Source organism: Elephas maximus, chromosome 17 (assembly GCF_024166365.1).
Source record: "Elephas maximus indicus isolate mEleMax1 chromosome 17, mEleMax1 primary haplotype, whole genome shotgun sequence".
Classification (NCBI taxonomy): Eukaryota; Metazoa; Chordata; class Mammalia; order Proboscidea; family Elephantidae; genus Elephas; species Elephas maximus.
In genome coordinates, this window is record NC_064835.1 from 73,933,608 (window position 1) to 73,960,179 (window position 26,572).

The 26,572-nt window shown below is 35.9% G+C and overlaps 1 protein-coding gene across 5 annotated transcripts in view; it reads right to left on the reverse strand.

The window, feature by feature from the left end:
* The window catches only part of EHBP1 (EH domain binding protein 1), a 350,658-nt gene that overhangs the window by 181,363 nt on the left and 142,723 nt on the right, over window positions 1-26,572 (reverse strand). For 4 of the 5 annotated variants that reach the window (XM_049857490.1, XM_049857491.1, XM_049857487.1 and 1 more), the window contains exons 6-9: window positions 17,725-17,906; window positions 14,241-14,380; window positions 4,863-4,985; window positions 5-245 (exon numbers count right to left, since the gene is read on the reverse strand). In XM_049857490.1, the coding sequence (XP_049713447.1) occupies window positions 5-245; window positions 4,863-4,985; window positions 14,241-14,380; window positions 17,725-17,906 (686 nt within the window). Of the gene's footprint in view, window positions 1-4; window positions 246-4,862; window positions 4,986-5,623; window positions 5,729-14,240; window positions 14,381-17,724; window positions 17,907-26,572 lie in introns of all 5 variants that reach the window. The other variant, XM_049857492.1, reaches the window with a different exon arrangement.

The window sequence follows — 26,572 nt, forward strand, 5'->3', positions numbered from 1 at the left end:
TTACTCATCTAACTCTTCTTCTTCAGTTTTGGAGCTATCAGCATAGAGGTACTTGCTCATGTCCACAGGTCTTATATTTTTTCTTTTTGTAGACAGGGGAGGAGAATCCTTTATAGTTACAAAGGTTTCTGGCTCATCAAATGGGTTCAAAGACTGTGTAGTCTGTATCTCTTTAAAGGGATTATAGCTGTTATCATAAAAAGATTCTTCTGGTTTTTTAGGTGAAGCTGTTTCAGTGATTGGTTCTACAAAACAATAGCAAAAGATGAATTAAATCATATCAGTATTACATGGCATTTTCTTATATTTTTAAGGGTTTCAAAAATATACAATCTTGAATTAATAAACTATGGGACTGAAAGGATACAAAGCAATAACGAAACAAGAATATAATTTAGAAGGACTAAGGGATCCTGAGTTTGGAAGATATCATAGCTAAGATCTTTGGCTATTTCTCCAGGACTGGTGCTCCCCAAAGTGGCATATTTGGATTGTTAATGTTTCATGAGAGCCTTTGAAGTTTTTAATAATATTAGTATTATGGTTTGCCATGTTGGAAATTTTAGAGGTGAAATATTCTATTGTTGCTTATTTGATTTCACTATTTGATTGCTTGTCACCCAAACTGATACTTTAAAAGAACAAGAAATGGATTTAATTTTGAAAAATTTTTAAATAGTTATACCAACAGAGACCACTTAGGAATCTCAAAATCCATTCTGAGTTGTATCAAAATCACACCTACACTTCACTGAATTTGTTTTCTCAAAGTTTGAAAGAGCAGGTTGCTGTACGCCACAAGATCTTAAACCTTCAGAGCTTTTAATGAGATGTCTGATTTTTTCAACATAACTTGGGTCCAACCAATACTTTATTTAATAAAGCAAAGGAATACATAAGATTCCTCAGGTCGAAAGCACTATATTAAAATCATATTGATAAGTTTCTAGAGCATGTTACACAAAATCCTTCTAAATTTTATTTCAAATTGAAAAAAAAAAAAGTGTTCTTAAAACCCTCTCACAGCAGGAAAAGCTCTACGATAACATCACACTTTCCGACAATACATATGAAATGCTTAGTACCCGCCTTTCTTCTTCTTTGATGTTAATATTTTTAATTAGAATTTTAAATAAAACTGTCCAAAATTTGATTATTGATTTTGCTTTTGAACAGAAAAAAAGTTTTAGATAGCCAATAATCATAGCATAGTTAAAAAGGTAATTTTAATTGTGCCCTGTAACTCTAACAAGATATTCTAGGAAAGGAAGACAGAAAATGGACTGTTGAATTCTCCAGAAAAATAATTGTTTCATAAGTGACATTTCAAACAATTTAATCTATTATAATAATTTCACAATTGACATATACTAATGGCTTTTTAATTGTAAAGTTAAACTACTTTTACTAACACCTTAGATATTAACTTAGAAAACTTGTTTTGTCTTTATATAGAAAAAAAAGTAACAACACATAAATGTCCATCAACAGTTGAATGGACAAAATGGGATACACACATACAATTGAATACTACTCAGCTATAAAGAGAAATGAAGTCATGATACATGCTACAGCATGGATGAACCTTGAAAATATCATGCTGAGTAAAATAAGTCTGTCACAAAAGGACAAATATTATATGACCCCACTTATATGAAATATTTAGAATAGGGAAATGTATAGAGACCAAGTTTATTAGCAGTTACCAGGGGCAGGAAGAAGGAGAAAGAGGCAGTCATTGGTTAGAGTGCACTGAGCTTCTCATAAGGGTAATGGAAATATCTGGAACAGACGGTAGTGATGGTTACATAATACGATGAATGTAATTAACGTCACTGAAGTGTACATGTAAAAAAAAGTTGAAATGGCAAATGTCTTGTCTTATACATATATGTATTTACCACAATAAACATTTTTGTAAAAATAACAAAACAAAAAACCTCTGGACTGAAATTCTATACATTATGGTGAAACAATGAAAAAGTGTACAAAAATTCATAAAATCTTAATAAGATATTGAAATGTTATTTAAAATAGCTTATATTAGAGAAGAGACTCAGTAACTGTGTATCTTTCGTGACCAAAAAAAAAAAAAAAACCTGCTGCAGTCGAGTCAATTCCAACTCACAGTGATGCTACAGGAGAATATTCAAATTTAACACACTAGGCTCTTTCTGAGCCCTGGTGGCACGGTGGTTAAGAGCTATAGCTGCTAACCAAAAGGTCGGCAGTTTTGGGAACAGTTCCACTCTGTCCTACTCAGTCACTTATGAGTCCAAAAGGACTCAACAGCAACAGGTTTGTTTTTTGTTTTGGTTTAGGCTCTTTCTAGACGAACCCTGGTGGCACAGTGGTTAAAACGCTCAGATGCCAACCTAAAGGTCTGTGGTTGAAACCCACCAGGCACTCTGCGGGAGGAAGATGTGGCAGTCTGCTTCCACAAAGATTTACAGCTTTGGAAACCCTGCAGAGCAGTTCTATTCTGTCTTACAGAGTCGCTATGAGTTGGAATCAAGCAACGGGTTTGGGTTTTTTTTTTAAGCTCTAATACTATAAGTCAAGCATTTTATTTTCTCCATAGCAAAAAAATGAGTGCAAAGTTTTGCCTATTCAATTTTTATTAACAAATATCAAGTCTCAAATGCTTAAGAAATTGACAAAACTGGTCAATGGAAATAAGATTTTTATTTTTACTTTCATAAAGAAGATTGTAAAAATCGATTCATGCAAAGTCACCAGTTACAACACCAAAAGCGAGAGAGTATACGAACTATAGAGTAAGATTTGAAGATGATAGAACAGGCAACAAAGGAGGGTTTAAGATAAGATTATTTCATATAACAGCTAACAAACACATTTAATAAATTTCTAAAAGAGTCACTGAAGCACAGAATATCATGAATATGGGGAGAATTGAAACTGTAAAAGCAAAAAAGGGAACCATCTAAACAACTGCAGCACATTTTTCCCCCAAATCCTTTTGTTGCTCGAGGATGCAAGTTTTTAATCAATAAAAATTAATAAATTATTTCTAGAAAAATAAGTATTATTTTAATAGAAAATTGTTACTCTAAGGACTCCAATAGGCGTATATATTCAAAGAAAATAATGTTTGCCACGTTTTTTCTTGTATCTATAAACTTGATTAAAGATTCTTAATTGGGTTAGTTAACCTCTTCTTAATAGGAATACAGTAGGTAATTTGAATAATCTTATGTGTCATCTGCTACTCCATTCTATACCTCAGTAAACAGACTCACATACTGTATGTTTACACAAATAACATGCACCTTCTACATTTGTTTGCCTACGATGCCCTCTCTGCCAAAAGGTATTTTTGTAAGCATTCTATGCTAATATTTGTATTGCAACCTGTAGAAAAAATTAGCATAGTGACGTTTAAGAAAATACCTAGTGGGGGAAGGGCATGGCTGTCAAACAAATGTAGAAGGCGAATGTTAAACAGAAATAAGAGTATATCTGGAAAAATTACTTAATTTTGGAAAAAAAAGTTCAGATATTGATGTCTCAAAATATTTGGTTAATATTTTTGAAATTCAATATAGACAAATATATTTAGTAAGCAATTGAGGAGAAGCCATGTGGTCAAAATAAAACACCTGGTTAGGAATTTGGGCTCCAACTCCACCTTTATGTAATTAAGATTTTTCTTCAAATCACTTAATTTCTCTGATCCTAACCTATGAAAAGAGGCTATTGAACTGGATTATCTCTAAGATTTATTGTAACCTCCAAGATTTAAAATTTGTTCATAATATATAGCCCATAAACAAAATAAAACCTCATTAACTTAGACTTGCTACTTGGAAATCTGGTAAGAAGGAAGAAGTTAAAGGAAAAGGAGGAGAAATGGCTTATGAAATGATACTGCTCTAACAGAGTAAATCCTGAAGCTGAAACCTCATTTTCACCATGACAGGCAGTAGCAAAATTATTTACAGCTCATGAAGATTTCTTAAGAGCAGTCAAAAAGATGTAAACAGTGGTTAATCATTCTTGCATTTACTTTAAGCAGAATTTAAAATTAAACAGACCTCTCACTTCTTTAACAGTTCTTAACCAAGCTTTAAGAGTTCAAAGCTACTTGATTAAAAAAATGACTCAGGAAGCAAAAATCCCTGTTATTTTTCCTTACAAGTATGTTACCTAGATGATGGCAGTGGTCCTCAACCTTCTTTCTGCTCCATGCTATTCACATGCACAGCTTCCTCTCACTACGGACTGTGATTCTCAGCCAAAGACATGGAGTGGGAGTATAGTGGCTCATTAGACTCAGGGCGAAGGAGGGGTAGAGAAGAGAAGCCCCCCCACCCCAACATTGGTATGTCCCACAACCTGACCTTACTTACTTGGTCACTAATGAGACTTCACCGTATGGCAGTTAGGGGAAATACCATTATCCCTAACACTACAGCTTCACTATCTGCTTGACCAAATAGAGAATTAAAAAATAAGCCCCAAGTAAATGTCTATGAAGTTTTCTTTCTTTTTAAACAATTCAATGGAAGCTACCAAGGATTGCTGATCAACTGCAAGTGATGCTGAAAACAATAATACTACCATTACGAAAATAACTGTTTTTAAAATCTTGTCCTACGAAAAGAGAGAGTGGAAGGAGGGAGCGGGCTGTCTCACTGACGGGAGAGTAATTGGGAGTATGTAGCAAGGCAAGGTGTATATAAGCTTTTGTGTGAGAGACTGACTTGATTTGTAAACATTCACTTAAAGTACAATAAAAATTAAAAAGAGAAAAATAAATAAATAAAAATCTTCTCCTGCCTTTACAGTTCAAGAGAAGTCGACTATATAAAGAGCTTAATAGTAAAGAAAAAACTTGGTACCTTCTGAATCAGGATCTCCAAATGGATTCAATTCTTCTACATCAGGGTCACCAAATGGATTTGAATTCACAGTGGCCAAGTCCTTTTCTGCTTCATCCAAAAAGTTAAGTTTGTTGATAAGCTCTGAAAATAAACATACGTGTTAGTTCATTATAGTTACGATTAAACATAACTATAGATCATTCAAGAAACATTTCAAATTGTAAAAATTCACACTAATAATACCTGCAAATAATAAGATACAGCATTTTACCAATGGCAGAATGACATTCAAGTATTTTGTAGCATACCAACATTTTCATATAAAACAAAACACACACATATTAATTTGAAAATGATATCAGATAATGACGCTTTCACCTGAATCTAATTTGATTCAATAAAAAAGTGCTGACAAAGATTTCGAAAATAACCTTAATTCCCAAATACGGGCAATTCCTATGGGTTTAATATAAGCAAATATTTTTTAAATAATACCTTTATAATATACAAACTCACAGAAGAAATATCACCATGTTATGTGACCAAGTATTATCTCATAAGATGTTTTAAAATCAGTCTATAAAGGATCCTGATATAAAGCTTTGCTAAAGATAAGTTCTGTTGTTGCCAGCTGGTGTACTACAAATTACCAAAGAAAACATTCAAGGAAAACCACACAGACAAAACTGACAGCTAAATACAGGCAGAAGTCAGGAGGTAGCAGGTCACAGTATACGCAGGCGGTCAGAAACAGACAGAAAGGAGGAAAGCTCTTAGACCTTCAGAGGAACTGGCTGATTTAGCTGAAGGCATATTTGCTTGCTTTATGCAGTCATCTTGATCTTCATCTAAGCTGCTCAGAGCATTCAACTGGTTTACAATTTCTGTAAACAGAAGCCAGTCAAGACAAAGAAAGGTAAGGTCATTTAATTAAAGAGCAGTAGAAGCATGCTGTTACTCAAAAAGACAAAGAGAGGAGATGTTTGCTTAATCAAGAGAATACATTCAGAGGATGTTATTTTGATGAGCTATAACATGTATTTAACTGAATGTTATGCTGTAGTCATATTTTAAAGTTGAGAGCATTTTATTGTTAAAACTTATATTAGTAACATAACAACTATGTTAATGAACACAAAACAAAGATAATAACCCAAGAAGATGACACTGGTTTTCAGCAACTACTTTTTGCATTTGTAAACCGAATTTTGCTTTAAAAGCGTATGTTAAAAATACAATAAAAATCTTCTGATACCACAGGAAATAGGTACCATTTGTTTTATAATATTCTACATTTAAACTAAAGGTTTTAAGAATATATCTAAATAAATTATGTAAATAATAACCATTGGTTCATGTTTTAGAATTTTAAAAATCAGCACTCAAACAAGAAAAGCAGGCAGTAGCAACTATTTTCATAGTAAAAACCCACCCCTCCTGTTTTCTTGGGAGCCTGTTGTTTTTTTTTAAGTATTTTACTGTGTTTGCGGTGAAAGTTTACACAGGAAATTAGGCTCTTATTTAACAACTTTTATACATATTGTTCGGAAACCCTGGTGGCGTAGTGGTTAAGTGCTACGGCTGCTAACCAAGAGGTTGGCGGTTCGAATCTGCCAGGCGCTCCTGGGAAACTCTATGGGGCAGTTCTACTCTGTCCTATAGGGTTGCTATGAGTCAGAATCGACTCGACAGCCAATGGGTTTGGTTTTTTGGTTTTATACATAACAGTTCAGTGACATTGGTTACATGCTTTGCAATATGTCAGCATTCTCATTATTCCCATTTTGGTTGTTCTGTTTCCATTCATCTAGCTTCCCTGTCCCTTTCTGCCTTTTCATATTTAGTCTAGGGTAAATGTTTACCATTTGGTTTCATCTAGATTATTCTGAGGAGCACAGTACTCATGGGTGATGTTATTTATTTTATGAGCCAATCTGTCATTTGGCTGAAAGGTGACCTCTGGGAGTGGTTTGAGTTCCAAGTTTAAACAGTTTCTCAGGGTGATAGTCTCAGGGGTTCATTTGTCTATATAAGTTCAGCAAGTCTGGTCTTTTTCTTTTTTAAGTTTGTTCTATATTTTTCTCCCATTCTATCTAGGACCATCTATTGAGTCCCTGGTCAGAACAGTCAGTAGTGGTAGCAGGGCACCATCTAGTTCCTCTGGTCTCAAGGCAGGTGATGTCCGTATAGACTATTGGTTCTGTAGGCTAGTTTCTTCTTTGAGTCTTTGGTTTCCTTCTTTCTCTTTTGATCTGGATAAGTAGAGACTAAAATTTGTATCTTAGATAGCCACTCACAAGCTGCTAAGATCCCAGATGCTATTCACCAAACTAGGATGTAGAACACTGTCTTTATGGACTATATTGTGCCAATTGACTGAGTTAACCCACGAGAGTATGGTCCTAAACCCTCAAACTCAGTAAGCCAATTAAGGAATTCATTCTTTTAAGGAAACTCTTGAGTTTTGCTTCAGGAAATCTTATCATTTAGCCAAAAGAGACAGAAGAAAACAGACAGGAATAAAGAGGAAATCTTTAAGACAGAATTCATTTTGCATAGATAGAATTACTTTACACGAGTCATATATATTTTGGACAACTATCAATATGTGACATTATCATTCACTAGATGAAATTAGACAGCTTGGAAAAAATAAGAGCTTATTAGGATATTCTAGTAAATCCTTTCTATTTCTAAAGTTAAAACCTGAGAATAACTTAGGTAGTAGGACAAATCAAACACATCCAGATCATTAAGCGAAATAAATAAAATGGTTAAAAATAGAAAACTGTTCTAAATTCAAAATTTAAAAATATTATTCTTAACATGGAAACCGTGGTGGCATAGTGGTTAAGTGCTACGGGTGCAAACCAAAGGGTTGGCAGTTCAAATACACCAGGCGCTCCTTGGAAACTCTATGGGGCAGTTCTACTCTGTCCTATAGGGTCGCTATGAGTCGGAATCGACTCAATGGCACTGGGTTTGGTTTTTTTGGTTTTGGTTCTTAACATTGTAAAGCTAAGTACACATTCTAAATTTTATTTGAACCAATCATAGAATACATATTTGTCATATGGCTGCCTTCATCCGTTCATTTGTTGAATAAGGACAAAAGAACACAAGGATAAAAAACAAAACAAAACAACAACAAAAAAAAAACAGTTGATTGTCCTTGTGGAATTTACATTCTATGGAGACACAAATTAATATTAAAACAGACTTAATAAGGGTCCCTGGGTAGACCAAATGGTTAAGCACTCAACTGCTGTCCAAGAGGTTGGAGGTTTGAGTCTACCCAGTGGCACTTTGGAAGAAAGGCCAGGCAACCTACTTCTGAAAAATCAGCCACTGAGAACCCTACAGAGCACAGTTCTACTCTGAAACACATGCGGTTACTATGAATCATAATAGACTTGATGCAACTGGTTAGAATACTGTCAAAAATATAAGTGTTAATTTATAGATCTTTGAGCTAAATATATATGAAAAGTTGATAAACATTAATTTCCCTTGTCCAAATGAGAAAAGATTTTTTGCATGAATAACATAGTCAAAGTAAACCATAGAAAATAAGGAGTAAACAAATTAATATCATTTGAATTCTTCATCCTAATTTGAATGGTACCGAAAAAGAAAACCCGTTGCCGTCGAGTCAATTCTGACTCATAGTGACCCTATACAGCAGAGTAGAACTGCCCCATTGGGTTTCCAAGGATAGGCTTGGTGGATTCCAACTGCAGACCTTCTTGGTCAGTAGCCAAGCTCTTATCCACTATGCCACCAGGAGCTAAATAATCAGATTTTATAAAGCGTCTTCTTCCATTTTATTGTGGCTATAGCTTTGAACCCCACTCTGGGTCAAGCTCACCTAGTAAATCCCTCAGTAGGGCGAATTTAGTCATAAGTCAGATCCTTTACCTTCCACTACTAAACACTGTACTTTTAAATGTTTACGAAAATGTAATGGAGCAGAGGATCAATGTTAACTGATTACCAGTCTCAAGATTTTTTTTTTTTTTTCATTCATTACTAATATTCTATTTTAAAAAATTTGGAAATGGTTTGTTCTTAACCTTGAAAATATGAAATAAGAAAAAAAATAACAGCAACTAACATTTATTAAGCAGTGGAAAGGGCTTTGCATAGATTGTCAGAGTTAATCATCCTAAGAACCCAAAATAAAACCCAAGCCAGCTGCTCTCGAGTCGATTCTGACTCATAGTGACCTTGCAGCACACAGTAGAACTATCTCCATTGGGTTTCCAAGGAGAGGCTGGTGGATTTGAACTGCTGACCTTTCAATTAGCAGCCAAGCTCTTCACCATTGCACCACCAGGGCTCCAAAAGGTACTACTATTAATATCTACATTTTATTTGTACCATATTCCCAAACATGCACTTAATAGGTCAGAAAGTTTTAAATAATGCCCCAAAACTTTAATTTTCTTTATATAGCTAATATATTTTAATTACTTTATATCCTAGGATGTAATCTCTATAGGGTAGGAATCAGTTGTTTACTAAATGTCTCATACGATGGGCACTGTAGAAAATACTGAAGAAAAATAAAGTTAGACCTGGTCCTTACCTTCAAAACATTTGTATTGTTCCATAGAGTTTTAAGTACAACATGGCCATTAATTAAAATGCTATCTAGATTACTCTGATATATGATTAGATTATGTACACTGTAAATTTTCTGAATGTTTAGAAATATTGCTGATATCTAAAAGCGCTAAAGACCGTTTCCTCATTAACCAACCCAGAATCATTTTGTCTCTCCATTTTTTTCCTATCCTAGTAGTTTCTTCTGTTTACCCATGGCTGAAATAAATCCTTGCTTCCTCCCTCCTACACCTACTGTTTCTAAAACTTCTGTTCTTATTCACAGAGTGAGAAAGTATCTATACTAATACTCCGTGCATTTGGTACGCAAATAAATTTTAATCCAAATCATAAAAAAGAAACAAGCTCCAAAGAGACAGCATCTATCTAATAAATATTTATTGGAAACCCTGCTGGCGTAGCAGTTAAGTGCTGTAGCTGCTAACCAAAAGGTCAGCAGTTCAAGTCCACCAGACGCTCCTTGGGAATTCTATAGGGTAGTTCTATTCTATCCTACAGGGGACCTGTAATAAGCCTATTCTAGTATCTGTCCTTGTGGTTTTATTATATAGTGGGACAGGCAGACAGTAAAGCAACATACCAAGCCAAAACCCCAAACCCATTGCTGTCAAGCCGATTCCGACTCATAGTGACTCTACAGGACAGAGTAGAACTTCTTCACAGGGTTTCCAAGGCTGGGGTCTTTACAGAAGCAGACTGCCACATCTTTCTCCAGAGGAACGCAGTTGGGGTCCAAACTGCTGACCTTTTGGTGAGCAGCCAAGCACCTAACCATTACATCATCAGGGCTCCTTAAAGCACCATACAGTGTATGACAAATATTATGATTGAGATATGTATCACAGGCTACGTTAAACTGGAAGAGAAGCACACAAATTCAGTCTGAGGTCAGAAAGGCTTCCGGGACTTGGCTGTATATTTGAGCTAATATGAGACATAGAGACATTATTTTTTAAAAAAAAAAAGAGGAAATAGAGGGTATTCCATGTGGATGAAAGGGAGGCAAATGAGAACATAAAATATATAGGAAACTGCAAGTTGTCTGGGGCTTAAGATGCCAGGGGTGGAGAATGACATGAATCTAGCAAATGTCATATCAGAAGGTTACTGTGTACCAAACTAAAAAGTGTGAACTTTAAGAGCTATGGGAATCCACTGAAAGATAAAATGAATATTTGAGAAACATCACTCCAGTAGCAACATGGTAGCAGCATTTGAAAAAAAAGACAGAAAACAAAAAGATGAGTAGCTTAGCACCACCACTCCATGAGGCAAGGTACTCAACAAATATTTATCAATTAAATAAAGGAGAAAGATTTGAGACGGTTAATATGACATGAGATGGGGAAAGGAATCCAGGCTAAATGACAGGTTTCTCTCTTGGCTGACTGTGTGTGGTATTCCTAGCATCGCAACGGGGGCTACTCAGTTTGGGACGTATTGCACTTCGGGTGCCTGGGAAGCTGTTCAATGGAGATATTCAACAGGCAGTTGCATATGGGGATCTAGAGCCTAAAATACATAATCTTGTTGTTTATTTCTCCTTCGAAAACAGGAACTTTCTTTTTCTTCCAAATTGCCTACAGTCAATATGTTTTACTTTTATAATCAGAAAAAAAAAAAAAAAGGTAAAAATTTAGAAGAAGAATTATAACAAAAATTTATTTCTGGTATTTTATTTTTAAATGAGAAGCTTCCCCAGTAATATACTACTCTGACCAAAAGAACTACCCAAACCACTATGCTTATATAATACTTTATTACTTTAACATTAAAGCCTTTCACTGAAAATTGACATGTTTGGGGAAGATTCTAACAAGGCCATGTAATAGAACACTCCACACTAGAATTACTCCAACTAAGCAATGAACCCATGGGTCACTATGAGTTGGAATCAACTTAATGGCAATGGGTTTGGGTTTTTTTGGTACAACACTTAGACATCATAACAGTGTGTCAGCCTTGACTTGCTTCACATTGGTGAGAATAAGAAGGAAAACTAAATCGGGGTCAGGAGATCGAAGCAAAGGGTCAAGTAATTTGAGACTCTTTTACTGTTAGGGAGGCAACAGAAGATAGAAATTGACCACCAGAGATTATCTCATTGAACAACAAAAAAAAGGGGGGGGGGTGGCATGAAGAGTAGGTGGCTTTTTCCTTTTAAGAAAGTTCACAGTTTGAGTAAAAAGAAAAAAATAAACTGCCTAGAGCTAGAACATAATTGTAAATCTTGCAGCATCCTCATTTCTCTTTACAAGGTATAATAAGATTCAGAATGGGTATATCTTATTTTAAGGTGGTCACAGATAGTAACATTTCAGCTTCCTGGCAGAAATCAAGGTCAAAAAGATTTCACTCATGATGCTTTCCCAGTCAATCTCCACCCCTACATCCAACCACTATTCTGATGTTTTCCACGTGAGATTACTTTTTGCCTGTTTTGGAATGTTACATAAGTGGAATCATACAGTGTATACTCCACTCCAGCTCTATCAGATGGGCTCTCAGTATCTGCAGAATTCTGGATTCTTAGAGTCAGGGAGAAATTAAAGAAAATGTTCAGTTGCTATTAGTATAAATAAAGCAGCAATAGGGTTTAAGAGTGACCCAGAAAGCAGACTTAACTTGTAATCTGTATCTTCTGCCACTTCTACAATTCTAAGGTTGCCACATCTGAGTTCTAAACACTGTGAAGAGATATGCCTGCTGTCTTAAGTCTCTCATCCTAGGGTCTCAAATTTCTTTAAGAAGGAGGTAGCTCTGGTCCCTTATGAACCTTTTAGCTCAAGGGATCAGAATTGCTCCAATTCTCTGCTTCTCCCCTATTTCCCAAACTCGATACCTAGATAACAGATGACAGTTTCCTAGAAATTTTCATCCTTCACATGGACCTCTAAAAGGGGTGACCATTATTACTTTATTGGGTCCAAAGCAATCCTATGGTTTCCTTTCTGAGTCCTTATAAACTGGAGCCTCTTAAGGACTGGAGGGTAGATGCCCAGGTGAAAAACCGAAGCAAATTCATGGGTGTATTTTCTGACCAAAGCCCCAAGTTGACTCCGAGGAACCTTCTAATCAAAGGTGGGAGACTAGCTTATCTCCATTCCTAACCCTAGCTAGAAAGACATTTAACTTCAGGGGGCTAAGTCATACCATCAACTCTAGCTGCTGAAATCTGAACTGGTATCTCCTCTAGTACCTTCTGTGCTGTTGTATTTGGTCCCCTGAAGGTAGCCAATGTATCACTCTCTCTTCCCCCTCCTGAATTAACTTTACTAACTATGGGAAAAGAATTAACAAACACTAGGCAGCATTGCTTATGGTAGAAAATGACTCCTGATTGATAAGCTGGATCTGAACAGGAGGACTGAGAATGGACTATACGACCTAACGGAAGGTCTAAGATTTGGGCTTCTCTGAATGTGGAGACTCTTGTAACTGGACATGGCCCTTCGAGGGACCTTGGAAAGTATAATGATGAGACCGTTACAAGAGATACTGGCTCCTGGGAGGGATGGGCATTGTAAACCAAGGTAATTCCTGATCCTAACTATGTGGATCTTGTCTCTTTGCATGCGAGTTTCATTTGGAGAAGTGAGGAGAGAATAGCCCCTGGGCTGCTGTGGGGACTCTGGTGAAAGAGGGAAGCCCTGCTGTCATGAGGTGTATCCTGTCCGATATCTTTCTAAGTGAATCCAATGCTAACTGTGGCCTATTCAGGTCATATGAGTCTGAATGTCTGGTTGAACCTAAGTAGATTCCACCCTAGTCTTTGCAACAACCATCAGAATATCAGGGGCCTTTCAGGTGTCTTATAATGTCTGAGTTGCCGCAATAATGTTTGTTGTAAACTGTTTAAGTTGAGCCCGATTTTCTGAGCTGTATACAATAGGACCTTGTCAGTTATGCAGGATTCTTTTCTCTTCCTGTTGAATTTCAACCTAAATCCCAAAGATGGTCATATCACCAAATACTGGCTCAAATGTTGTGAAGTCACCATATAGAGTGAGGCACTGATTGTTAAAGACATGTATCGAATACTAGCTGCAGTAAACTTTCCATTAAAAGTCTTTGCTTCTCCAACTCTAAGGCTTATCACTTCTGCTATATTTCAGTTGTCTTGCCAAATGCAATTCAAAAATTTTCTGTCCGCTTACTGGTGTTGCACAACTGCACAAAGTACCTAGTTTTGGGTAAATGTGCAGCGTCAATAAAAGGTTCCTGCCTGAGAGCCATTCCCAAAGTATGTTTCTAGCTAGCAGGGGATTCTGTCTCACACAGAGCAGGGTAGGAACCCTGGATAAGCTCAAGCAAGCATAGCTACCATGGAAGAGGTCACTTTCACCTTCTATCAAACATTCTAGTGATGGAAGATACATTTGGCCAATTACTGTTGATTTGAACAACTTCCCAGAAGAAATTTACTAAATGAAAAGCCTCTAGGTGTTTGCATTTGCTTAAATACTCTAAGAGATAGACAAAATAATTGTATCAAACAGTATGTTCCCTAAAGAACTCTGCAGTTTACTTGGAGGAAATAATATACCCATATAATTTTTTTTATTGATACAGTACAATTGCATTTTATGCATTTATATTATAATATAAAGATATAATTAATAATGGCAAAATTTAAAATAATTTTTTCCTCCATAAAAAACAATACTTTGTTAATAGTATTCTCCCCCCTCCCCACCCCCCGGGAACAGAATAAGTTTCTCAACATTGCAAAAAAATAAAACTTTTAGCTTTAATGCTATTAAAACCAACCCGTAATTTTTGCTGCCTTTTCCTCTTGGTTCACTCGGTTTTCATCATCTTCTTCATTATCTTCTTCAAAGTCATCTAAATTGCCAATGTCAGCCTGCTTCATGCTCATCAAACTAGCCAAACTTTGCATGTCTTCGTCCCTATATCAATGATTCGAAATATAATACACAGCTCATTAAATGACATTGCTTGAAAAATGATTATTTAAGAACAAAATAATATATTCCTTCTTTCTATAAGATACAATGTTAATAAGCCTTTTTAAAAGGTTGTACAGGAATATTGAAAAATTTAAATATTCATATTATTAATTTTCAAATGGCATGTTTAATTAGTAAAAAGAAAACAGGATTCAAAACTAACTGTTTCGGATTTAGTTTAATTCTGTGCTGCAGGTCTGTGGAAGACTGCATTTTTCTTCATGAGATTAAAGTATGGGCTCCTAATCATGAAGTCTGGAAACAAAATCTTGCTTCATAAAACAGTGGGGCAGTTTGCAAATCAGATGAGATCTAGACTTTAAAATGTATAAACCTTCAAAAAGAACTAGAACAGAAATTCTTAATCTGATGTCCATGAACACTTTTGGACTTGGGGGTAGAAAGGAAAGGTGGTAAACCCCTTGCAAACTATATTTAAATTTGTTTAAATGTGCATTTTTTTCAAAGGAGCCATAACCCCCCAAAGTTAAAGAGTTACTATAACAGAAAAAGCAACTTAAAAATAAAGTCTAACATTTTAAAGAATTACAATATGAAAAATAATCTGGGCTGATTGTAAGTTAAAGACCATATATCTGATAAAACTTAAAATTTTTATTATTTTGAAGTATTTTAAATATAAATTTACAAAGTTTATATTAAATACTCTGAAAGTAAAATCATTTGTGTTTTCTTGATTTAATATTTTTACTTTAAAATTCAAATACGGTGAATGAAACATATTTCTAACATGCCATATACAAACTAAATTTCAATTTTGTATACCTCTCCAAACCTCAGAAAGCCAAATAAAAGTTTATTTTTTAAAGTAATTCTTGTTAATATTCACCAATCTTCTGAATATGATATAAATTTATAGATTAAGCTGATTCTTGAAATTCTTTCCATTTTATCTTACATAAACTATACAGTTAACGAAATCATTTCTCCCTTTTTAAATAAATCCAATGACACAAAGTCTGCATGAACAAAAAGTAAGTTGTATTACCTTAGATGAATGGCTTATAAATCCCTCATCAAACAATGGGAAACAATTTCAAGAATATAACATTCTTAAAATGTTAACTTGCTAATTTTATGTTGAATCTTCTCACATTTCAAACCTGAAGAATTTTCTTTGCAGAAGGTAAGCCGGGGAGGAAGCAAGACAGAGATCAGAGGTGTTCGCAGAGAAGCCTCCCTTCGAACTGAGACTTGCGGTTTGACTTTTTCTCACCTAGATGCCTGTGAATGGCGCTGCTTCACTTACTGCTTCTGCTCAGCAGAAAGGAGTTCACCCTCAAAGGATCTTCTCTAAATTTGTTTTCTCTTTTCTTCCTTTACTTCCTTTCCTTTGATTTTGGCTTGAACTTCAGGACAAGGTATTTATTTTTAATTTCTTAGTATTTAGGGCTACAATTTTAAGGTCCTGAGATGAAAGACGAATTGCTACCATTCTGTACTGCCTCACTACCACACTCACTTAAAAGCCAGCTTCCCAGAAAGGAGGCTTACTGTTATCTACTAAGTCATTTGCTGCCATGTAGATAAGTGCCAAACATCTCATTTTGACTGACTCACAGAGTCCAATCCAATCAGTCAAGTGAGATGACCAATTATAGTAACCACATTCTACTAGGTCAAATACACTCAGAACTGTGATTCAGATCGGACTTTAACGTTCACAGCTGCCTTCTTTCCCTCACCTTTTAAGTCCAGGCATACAATTTCCATTTTCCTCTCCCTGATCTTACATTCCAAGTATGTACCAACCCTTTCACTAAACCCACAATTTGACTTGACTGCATACTATGAAAGGAGCCCTGGTGGCACAGTGGGTAAACGCTCGACTGTTAACCAAAAGTTTGGTGGTTCAAAACCACTAGCCGCTCCAGGGGAGAAAGATGTGATAGTCTGCTTCTGTAAAGATTACAGCCTTGGAAATGTATGGGGCAGTTCTGCTCTGTCCTATAGGGTTGCTATGAGTTGGAATTGACTCAACTACAATGGTTTTTTGTTTTTTTTTTTTTTTCTTTTTTAGTATGCTATAAGCCTAATGAATGTTATTTTTACTTTTTATGCTCTGGGTATGTTCATCTTATTTTATTTAGTAAGAATTTTATTCTTTTCAAGACTAGAAATAGGTCTAGGAATTGAAGGTCCTTGGGTGTCGCAAATGGTTTTCACTTGAATATTAACCCAAAGTTGGCAGTTCGAACCCACCCAGTGGCATCAAAGAAAGGCCTGGTGATCTGCTTCCATAAATATTGTGTTGTTGTTCTTGTGTGCCATTGAATCAATCCCAACTCATAGCAGCCCTAAATGACAGAGTAGAACTGCACCGTAGAATGTCCTAGGCTGTAATCTTTACAGGAGCAGATCAACAGGTCTTTTCTCCTGCAGAGCCGCTGGGTGAGTTCAAATCGCCTTCTTTTCAGTTAGCAGCCAAGCGCTTAATGATTGTGCCATCAGGGCTCCTTTCATAAAGATTACAACCAAGAAAGCCCTATGGAGCAGTTCAAACCTGTAACACATGCGGTTGCCATGAGTTGGAATCATCTCCATGGCAATGTGTTTGGTTTTTGTGTGTTTTTTCAAGCCCTGGTGGCATAGTGGTTAAGAGCTATAGCTGCTAGCCCAAAGGTCAGCAGCTCAAATCTACCAGGCGCTCCTTAGAAGCCCTATGGGACAGTCCTACTCTGTCCTATAGGGTCACTATGAGTTGGAATTGCCTTGATGGCAATGGGTTTGATTTTTTTTATTTAGTGCTTAAGAAGTAATTTTTTGAAAAGGATAAGATTATAGCAGCCAGCTTATCTAACTGTACTTTCTTACACAATTTTTGAAAGACTGAGATAAATAATAAGAACTGGCGAAGTTTCTTTAGTTCTTTCATCCCTCTTAACCTAACCTTTTCCTTTTAGGTTCCTCTCACGCCCCAGCTGCATCAAACAGCTCTACAAATTGAACCGTCTGTGCTTCAAAGTACAGACTACTTACAGTGAAGGCACTGAAATATAAACCAAACACTTACGCTACCCTGTAATACACAATTTAAACTTTGAAACCAGCTGTGATCACATTTATATGACTGTTCGCTGTCTGGAGTCAAGAGACTACAACAAGGAGTTCATTTAATTCAGGCTCTGAAACAAAGAACGGCAAGAATGATTGGTATGCTGTAGGATGTTCTCAACTGTTGCCAGTCTACTGAGTCACAAGCTATCTATCTAGGATGTTTTGAAGCACAATTTGAAGAAGCCTATTTGACAAAAGAAACTTACGTGGCTTTTCCTTCCCGAAGGAATATGCAAGATAATGAAAACTGGAGAGTGGCAGATACAACTTTTTTAGACAATGGCTTGAATTTTAACTTGACATCAGTCTGAGTTGGCATTGGGCTTGCATATTGTTTCATGTTAATGCTGCTGGTAGCAAGAGCTTTCCTTCGACCTGAAGGGGATTCCTGCAAGATAAACAGTAATTATGTAATTTGGAGTGATTTGCTTTTTAGCCAAATATTTTTAAATACCATTTTAACGATCAAATAAAAATTGAGAGCTTCCTTCTCCAGTGAATTTTTATGCAATAATTAAATAAAATTCTGAAGAAGAGAGGTTACATCATAGCTTTCATATACATAAGCAAGGCAGGTATGAAATTGGAGAGAGTTGGCTCAGGCAGAAACAAGGGAAGAATAGAGTAACCCTAAATACATCAAGAAAGGAAAAGCAAGGAATGGAAACAAAGACCATCTCCAGGGTTATTGTAAAAAGAGGATCTAGGACAAGACTAGGCATCAACAAGCATGCAACAATTATTTTCTTTGCTATGATTATATTTAATGTAATCTAATGCTATTTTTCCTTTCTGAACATCTATAATTTTTTATAGAACTTCCAGCTTGGGCGATACTCTCCCTCCTTTTTTGCCTACAGTTTCTGAATTCTATCTATTCTATAATTTGGCCTTATTTATTTTCCAGGGTCTTTACTAATCGCTTCAGTCCATAGTTCTTTCTCCCTTCCCTAAGATCACATATATCTAGGAAGACAAACAGTCGGTTTCTCTGATCATATGCTCGTGGCAAACCTCTAAGCACATTGCTAAATGATCCCAGTAAAAGTAGATCTCAAAATTCTTCTCAACACACCTATTGCCAATACATCAGGATTCAAACACAGAGTGAAACCTGTTTGATATCAAAAGTGTTTAACATTCCATTCATAGGCCACCTTGTTTTGTAATTATCCTTTACAGAATGATAGCCTAGGAGAACAATGAAAACAGGGCAGCAAAATAATGACTGGGCCTTAATTTCGTATAGGACACTGTGTAAATTCTGGAGAGATATGGTGATGAATAAGACAGAATCCCTGATAATGTGGCGAGAGCAAAATATTACCAAAAACCCAAAACCAAACCCACTGCCATCGAGTCAATTCCGACTCATAGTGACCCTATAGGACAGAGTATAACTGCCCCATAGAGTTTCCAAGGAGCACCTGGCGGATTTGAACTGCCGACCTCTTGGTCAGCAGCCGTAGCACTTAACCACAATGCCACCAGGGTCATGTAGGATAATATGTAAATAATGTCAGAGGTCATATACCATTATTAATGTAATTCAGAGGTCATCTACAATCATTCCACACCAGTCTGGGAGTTGAGACCTAAATTTAAGGCCTAATTTCTAAGTTTCCTTAGTAACCTTCCCTATAAAACAGTTTCAACAGAAATCCATGCAGGCTCTGTAATTATTTTCTATAAAATTCCTCAATTTTCCTACCAAAGCAGGAAAAACTATCATTAATTATTTTGAATTGTTATTTAATAAATCTTTATTTTTCCTATGATTGACAACCTTGTCTGAAATAAGGATGTATTTATTTAAAGCTTTAAAGAAGTCTTTTCCAGAAACTGACATTTCTGTCTAATGGAAAAAGTCAAAATGTAATGTAGCATCCCTAAAGAATAGCTTGTTTTAAAACGTGGTCTTATCTGTCAGATTACACGCAGCAATATTATACAGAACCATTACTGCATGTAGATACCTTATGAATGAATTTCAAAAATGCATCAAGCACTTGAGAAGGATTTAAGCCCTCTCAGAAGAAATACTGAAGAATATGCAAATACCCTCAACTGAATCAAGTTGAACAGATGTGACTACCCCAAACAATACAAGTGTTCTTTCCCTGGTCACTGCTGTCAATCAAAGAATAAGATTAAGGTCCAAGGTTCTGACAATGTGAAAAATGAAAAAGTATGATCAGGGAGTATCAATTTATTCCACCGATATGAACAATAATCTCTTATTGTACCTTTAGAATAGCTAACAACTCTACATAGAATATAGGATTTAAAGCCTGTTTTGAAAGCATGACATATAAACTGCCACATATTATTTTCAGTTTTTGTTAAACAATTCTGTTTCACAAAGTATGACATTGATCCCTTAATAGGAATTATTTAATTCTATAACCGAATGGCAGTGGGTTTTATAACCAAATAAGCTATGAAAATGAAAAAACTTGGAAATAAACATCATTTAGAAAGCTCAGTTTAAGGTTGGCTCCTGCATAATCTAGAGTTTTGATGATACGTCTTTTGTCAAATTCATTTTTTGAATAACAATTATGTAGAAAAGTTTTTCTGCTCAGCTCAGTTTTATGGCAAAAAGTGTTTTATGTATCGGTAAATCAGTGTCTCTGAAACAATAGGAAATAAAAGTCCCTAACCTCTAAGCACAACTAGTTGTACCACTTAATTAAGCAGTTACTTGCTTAGCAACAATGAAAACAGCCCTTTTTGAGGCCTGGGCAGGTGAGAATAGAGCTCTTTTGAGACTACAACATCCATTCCTAATGGTAACACGGGAGGCCTCACTGGAGTCTGTGTCCTTGCTATAAAAGTGGTCTGAATGGTGGTGTTTCTAGTAATTCTTCGCCCAGCTCCAATATTGTTCTCCTTAAAATGAACTATTACACAGCAGATACATTTAAAAAATAATAATAATGAGAAAAATAGGGTCTCTTTCACAGCTCTAATCCAAGTTCCATGAACTTTTTCTCACCTACATGGAGTCCTGGTGGCACTGTGGTTAAGTGTTCAGCTGCTAACCAAAAGGTCGGCAGTTCGAATTCATCAGCCACACCCTGGAAACCCTATGGGGCAGTTCTACTCTCTCCCACAGGGTCACTATAGGTCGGCCTAACGGCAACAAGTTTATGGAGATTTCTGGTTATCTTTTTGCAATTGATTACTAACTTAATCGCATTAGGGTCACAGAAGGTAAGCTATAAGAGTTAATACTGCCTAAATTAATTTTTATGTACATTTTCAGGATTCATTTCATGTTCCTAAAAAAATTCCTGGTAAGTAATTTTCACAGCATTGCTTATTAACAGTCCACATATATCCTCCTGTTGCCCTATCTGCAATACCCGCTCTAAAAAATGGTTTCAAAATATGCGTGTACTTGTGCTCTCTATTCTGGACCATTGGCCAACTGATCTAAGCTTGCAACAAGACAAAACTGTCTTAACTACCAAAGCTTTATCTTAGATTTGATTGCTTCTAGGGCAAATTCCACCTCCTTATTTTTCATTCAAGAGCATCTTTGGCTATTTATGACCTGCTGCTCTTCCAAAAAGTTACAAATTCTATGAAAAGTCTGGTTGGAATTTTGGTTGGAATTGCACTAAATCTACACATCGATGTAGGTGTACTGGTATCTTCACAATATTGAGTCTCATTCTAAAATCGAGTATTTCTCTCTATATACCTATTTAGATCTTTAATGTCTTTCAGAGTTCTATCATTTTCTGTGTACAGGTCTTGAATATATTTTGTTAGATTTATTCCTAGGTACTCCTAGAAACACCAAAGATAGTCAGCTAGAAAAGTTGTAACAAGGATGTTCACTCAGAGACGCAAAGCCTTCTCCTAAGAGCCAGTGCCCTGTGGGGCACAGTTAAGTGCTAGACTACTAGCTGAGAGATGAGTGGTTCAAACTTACCCACAGGTACCTCGGAAGACAGGCCTGTCAATCTGTTTCTGAAGAGTCACAGCCTTGAAAACCCTATAGAGCAGTTCTACTCTGCACACATGAGGTAACCATGAGTCAGAATCGACTTGACAGCAACTAACAACAAGCCTACTAAACTGTGAGAAAATAAAATTCTGTTCATTAAAGCCACTCACTTGTGGCATTTCTGTTATAGTAGCACTAAGAAACTAAGACAGATTGGAATCTGTCTTCTGCTTCTTCAAAGTTTGGTAGAAGGCACCTACAAAGTTGTTGTTGTTGTTGGGTGCTGTTGAGTCTGTTCTGACTCATAGTCACCCTATGTACAACAGAATGGACCACTGCCCGCTCCTGCACAATCCTCACAATCACTGCTATGCTTGAGCCCATCATTGCAGCCACTGTCTCAATCCATCACATTGAGGGTCTTCCTCTCCTTTGCTGACTCTACTTTACCAAGCATGATGTCCTTCTCCAGGGACTGGTCCCTCCTGATACCATGTCCAAAGTTCATGAGACAAAGTCTCACCATCCTTGCTTCTAAGGAGCATTCTGGCTGTACTTCTTCCAAGACAGATTTGTTCATTCTTCTGACAGTCCATGGTATATTCAACATTCTTCTCCAATACCATAATTCAAAGGCATCAATTCTTCTCTGGTCTTCCTTATTCACTGTCTAGCTTTCGCAATCCTATGAGGTAACTGAAAATATCACGGTTTCTGTCGGGCGTATCTTAGTCCTCAAAGTGACACCTTTGCTTTTTAACACTTATAAAGTTATGGCCTGGTATTTTCTTTGTGGGAAAGTTTTTAACTACTGATGTAATTTCTTTGATAACTGTAGAACTATTCAGGTGTACAATGTCTTCCCAAGTCAGTTTATGTACGTTCCCCCCTCCTTAGGAATTTATCCATTTCATCCGAGATTTTAAATTTACTGACATAAAATTATCCAAAATATCTTTTTAGTATGTTTTAACCTCTGCAGAATCTGTAATTTTGTACATTTTTTAAACTCCTAATACTATTTATTTTTGCCTTTTCTCTTTTGTTCCTAAATAATTCTTACTTTCGGTTGTCTAGTTCATTAGGCTTTTTAAATAAACAACTTTTGTCTTGTTGATCCTTTGTAGTAAGTGTTTATTTTCCATTTCAATAGTTTTTGCTCATCTTGATTATTTCCTTCCTCTTCCTCTCTTTGGGTATGTTCTTTCTAACTCCTGAATTTTGAACATTTCTTCTTTCTTGATGTAAAGCATTTATGGCTATGTGTCTCTCTAAGTACTGTTTTAATACATCTCATATGTTTTGTTATGAAGTATTTTTGCTATTCTTTAAACATTTTATAATTTTTATTACAAGTTCTTCGTTGACTCACAAAATATTAAGAAACTTTTTTTCCATCTATCTGGAGATTTCTACTTATCTTCTTGTAATTAATTACTAATTTAATTACATTAGGGTCACAGAATGTGGGCTGTAAAATGCTAATCCTTCAAATTTTATTAAGACAACCTTTATGGCCTAATCTATGATCAAACTAAAAATACCAAACCCACTGCCATCGAGTCGATTCCGACTCATAGTGACGCTACAGGACAGAGTAGAACTGCACCACAGAGTTTCCAAGGAGTGCCTGGCGGATTCGAACTGCCGACCTCTTGGTTAGCAGGTGTAGCACTTAACCACTATGCCACCACCGTTTCCAGTCCATGATCAGGTTTCATAAATGAACCAAGAATCCTTGAAAAGTACTTAGCTGGTACTCATCCACTGCTGTCCACTTTTACAACAGGATCATTTTGATGTAAAATCACCTATAGCACAAAACGATCTTATTTCCTATGTGGTAAGAACAAGAAAAGCAGTAGAAATATCAAATGCAAGGTCATGGAACACTTTTGAAAGCACAAAAATCAAAGAATAAATAAGTGAAAGAGTTGAGACGTTGTTCACAATCTGAGCAAAATTCCATGCAATAAATCTGGTGATAAACCACTTTCCCGATTTACCACTCCCCACCCTCACACACACAATTTTTTTTTCAACGTTTTCTACATTTACTTGAAATCTGTGGCTAAACCATCATCCTTTCTCTCAACTGGATTAATGCAATAGCTTTCAAACAGATTACGCTGCTGCTACTTTTGCCCTGCAACCTATTCCCAACACGAAATCTTCAAGGGTCCTGTTAATGCTAAGAACGACAATCACCTCACTCAACTCAAAAGCTTCCAATAGACCAAGAGTAACAGCAAAAGCCCTTACTAGGCCCAAGAAGGCCCTATATGGTCAGGCCTCCCTGCCTTTATCACCTACATTATTATTCCCTTTCATTTTCTCTGCTCCTTTATACAACATCCTTGCTGTTTCTCCAACACACCACGAAATTTCTGCCTTAGGGCAGAAACACTTGCTGTTTTCCCTACCAGGAGCGTTCTTCTCATAGACACTATCCAGCTAGCTGTCCCTTTTCCTTCAAGTCTTTTCTCAAGACTCATCATTTCATAGAGACCTTCCCTCACCACCTTACCTAAAATTCCAACCAGGAATAAAGGAGGTGTAAGATATCCTAAAAATAGAGTGACTTGTAATTTAGTAATAAGAACTGTATAGTCTGTTTCCATTTGTACAGCTGGGCAGAAGCATCTCTAAGCCAGATGGAGCACTAGAGGATAGAAGTGGCCCTGCATGTAAGGCAGAATGGAGCAAAATAAGGATTCTGTCATTTGGCTTAGTTGTGGGTAGAGAGAGTGAGCAGCATCAGTATCTCCTTGGCATCTCCATTCTAAAAGTACTGTGTGAGAAAGTCAGCTGCCAGAAGACAGCACAGAATTAGAAGGGTTCGGAGAGAAAAGAGCCTTGTGTGAAACTAGGTTAAGTTCACAACTCAAGCCTACACTCAAATTATTCTCAACTAGTAACCACGGACTTCTTCATAGGCTCTTCTTCCTCCTCTAATCCACCTTTCTGACATTTAATTGCTTATGCCCATGTATTTTATAATTGTTTCCTGTAAATAATATACAGCCAGAAAAATTTCTAATCCATTCTGATAATCTTTGTCTTTTACCTGGAGAGTTTAGACTAGCAGTTCTCAAGCATTTTCACCTTGAATCCCTTTTATACTCTTTAATTGAGAACGCCAAAGAGCCTTTGTTTATGTGGGTTATACTTATTAACATTTACCATGTTAAAAATTAAAATCAAGGGATTTTAGAAAATATTTAATTCATTTAAAAATAATAATTAACTCAGTATATGGTAGCATATTTTTATTAAGAATGAATATACTTTTCATACAAAAATTTAGTGAGATGTTACTGTTTTACACTTTCCAAATATCTTTAATGTATCCAGTATCTCTCTAAAATCTCCTTAATGTCTGGCTTAACAGACTGCTGGATTCTTATGTCTATTCCCACATTCAATCTGTGTGATATGTTGTTTTGTTTGAAGTATATGAAAAAAAAATCAGCCTCACCCAGATTTGAATTTTCTTCTTTGATACTATGCCAAAACTCAACAAGTGGTAATTTCTTAAAGGTTAATGAAACGTACAATCTGAAACCTTCTTAATGAACTTTTCAAACTCTGTTATATTAAAGCCCATTGCTCTACCATGCATACTGAATGAATCTTTTATCCAAGCATGATTTTGTAACATCATACTTTGGTCATTTAGAAAATATTGATTCTGAATTATGAAAGTCTTCCAAATTTTGACACATTTCACCACATTACTATATATAGAGTAATGTATACTTTTTTTTTTATATATGATACACATATATATATATCATATAGATACACCACTTGCTAATATCACCACCTATTCCATCGGAAAAATATTTAAGCATTGGGAAACTGTCAAGCTCAAGGCAGTGAGCTCATGTTTTTAAAACTTCCAATTCTTACTTGAAATCGCAAATTTTATCATTTGTAAGAAGTAATTTCAGTTGCTTACCTTGAAGTAGCAAGGTCATTTTGTTCAGTTTCAAGAAGATGTCTACAAAATACCTAAGTCTGAACAACCATAGTTTGTCTCTTCGTCCTTTTTCCAAGTAAAACAGTGTTTCAGGAAAAAAGTGGCTAGTTTAGTATAAAACTCAAGGCACAAGTGCTTTTTCCTGAACAACTTTGTATTTTGATACACACTGTGAGGGTTTAAGGCATACGTCCCATTAATTTCATCACAGAGAATAATAATAAGATTAATACCCAAGGGCAGAAATTTAGTAAAATTAATAATTTTTACTACAGTATCAAGAACATTCTTAAATGAAACCCATGCAAGGGTTGGCTCATGGTTATAAATTTCCAGGCTGATATCATCCCCACCCATTAATGCTTAAAAAAAAAAAAGGAGAGGCAATTTTCCTCATTGTCTTCTTCCATGCAGTAAGTTCATTCTTCTTGCTCTTCACTCTCACACTGACCATTCTGAAGTCTCAGCTTTATGCAAAAGGGGATCTTATTAGACCTTGCACTTGGAGGAAGGGAGAAGAGGGGAAATGCTAGTATTTTTCTGCATCTTCATGTAGCTATAAAAGCAGTAAATCAAGAATTTAATTGAAAGCCTCAGTGGAATTTAGTAGAAAGAATTTAGTAAATCAAGAATTTAGTAGAATGCCTTCTTTGGATTTTTCCATCTGTTCCATTTCAGGGGTGCATTTAATAAGATCTTTTTTCCCCCCATATTTTACCCAAGTTTTTACCTGTTTTCCAATAAGTGAGTTATTTGTGTTATCTAGTCACATTGCCAGAAGCAGAATTCTTCACTTGAACATTACAAGAACAGAACTAAGCTTTTTTATTTTGGTTTATTTTGTGTTTTCAGTGAAGGTATACACAAGAGTTTAGGTTTCCATTCAACTATTTCTACACAAATTGTTCAGCGACATTGGTTACATTCTTCACAATGTGTGAACATTCTCATTATTTTGGTTCTGGTTGTTTCATTTCCATTAACCTAGTTTCCCTACCCCTTACCTTCTCATCTTTGTTTTAACATAATTGTTTACTGCTTGGTCTCATATATATGATTCTTCAAAGGAGCACAGTACTCACAGGCGATATTCTTTATTTTGTGAGCCAATCTG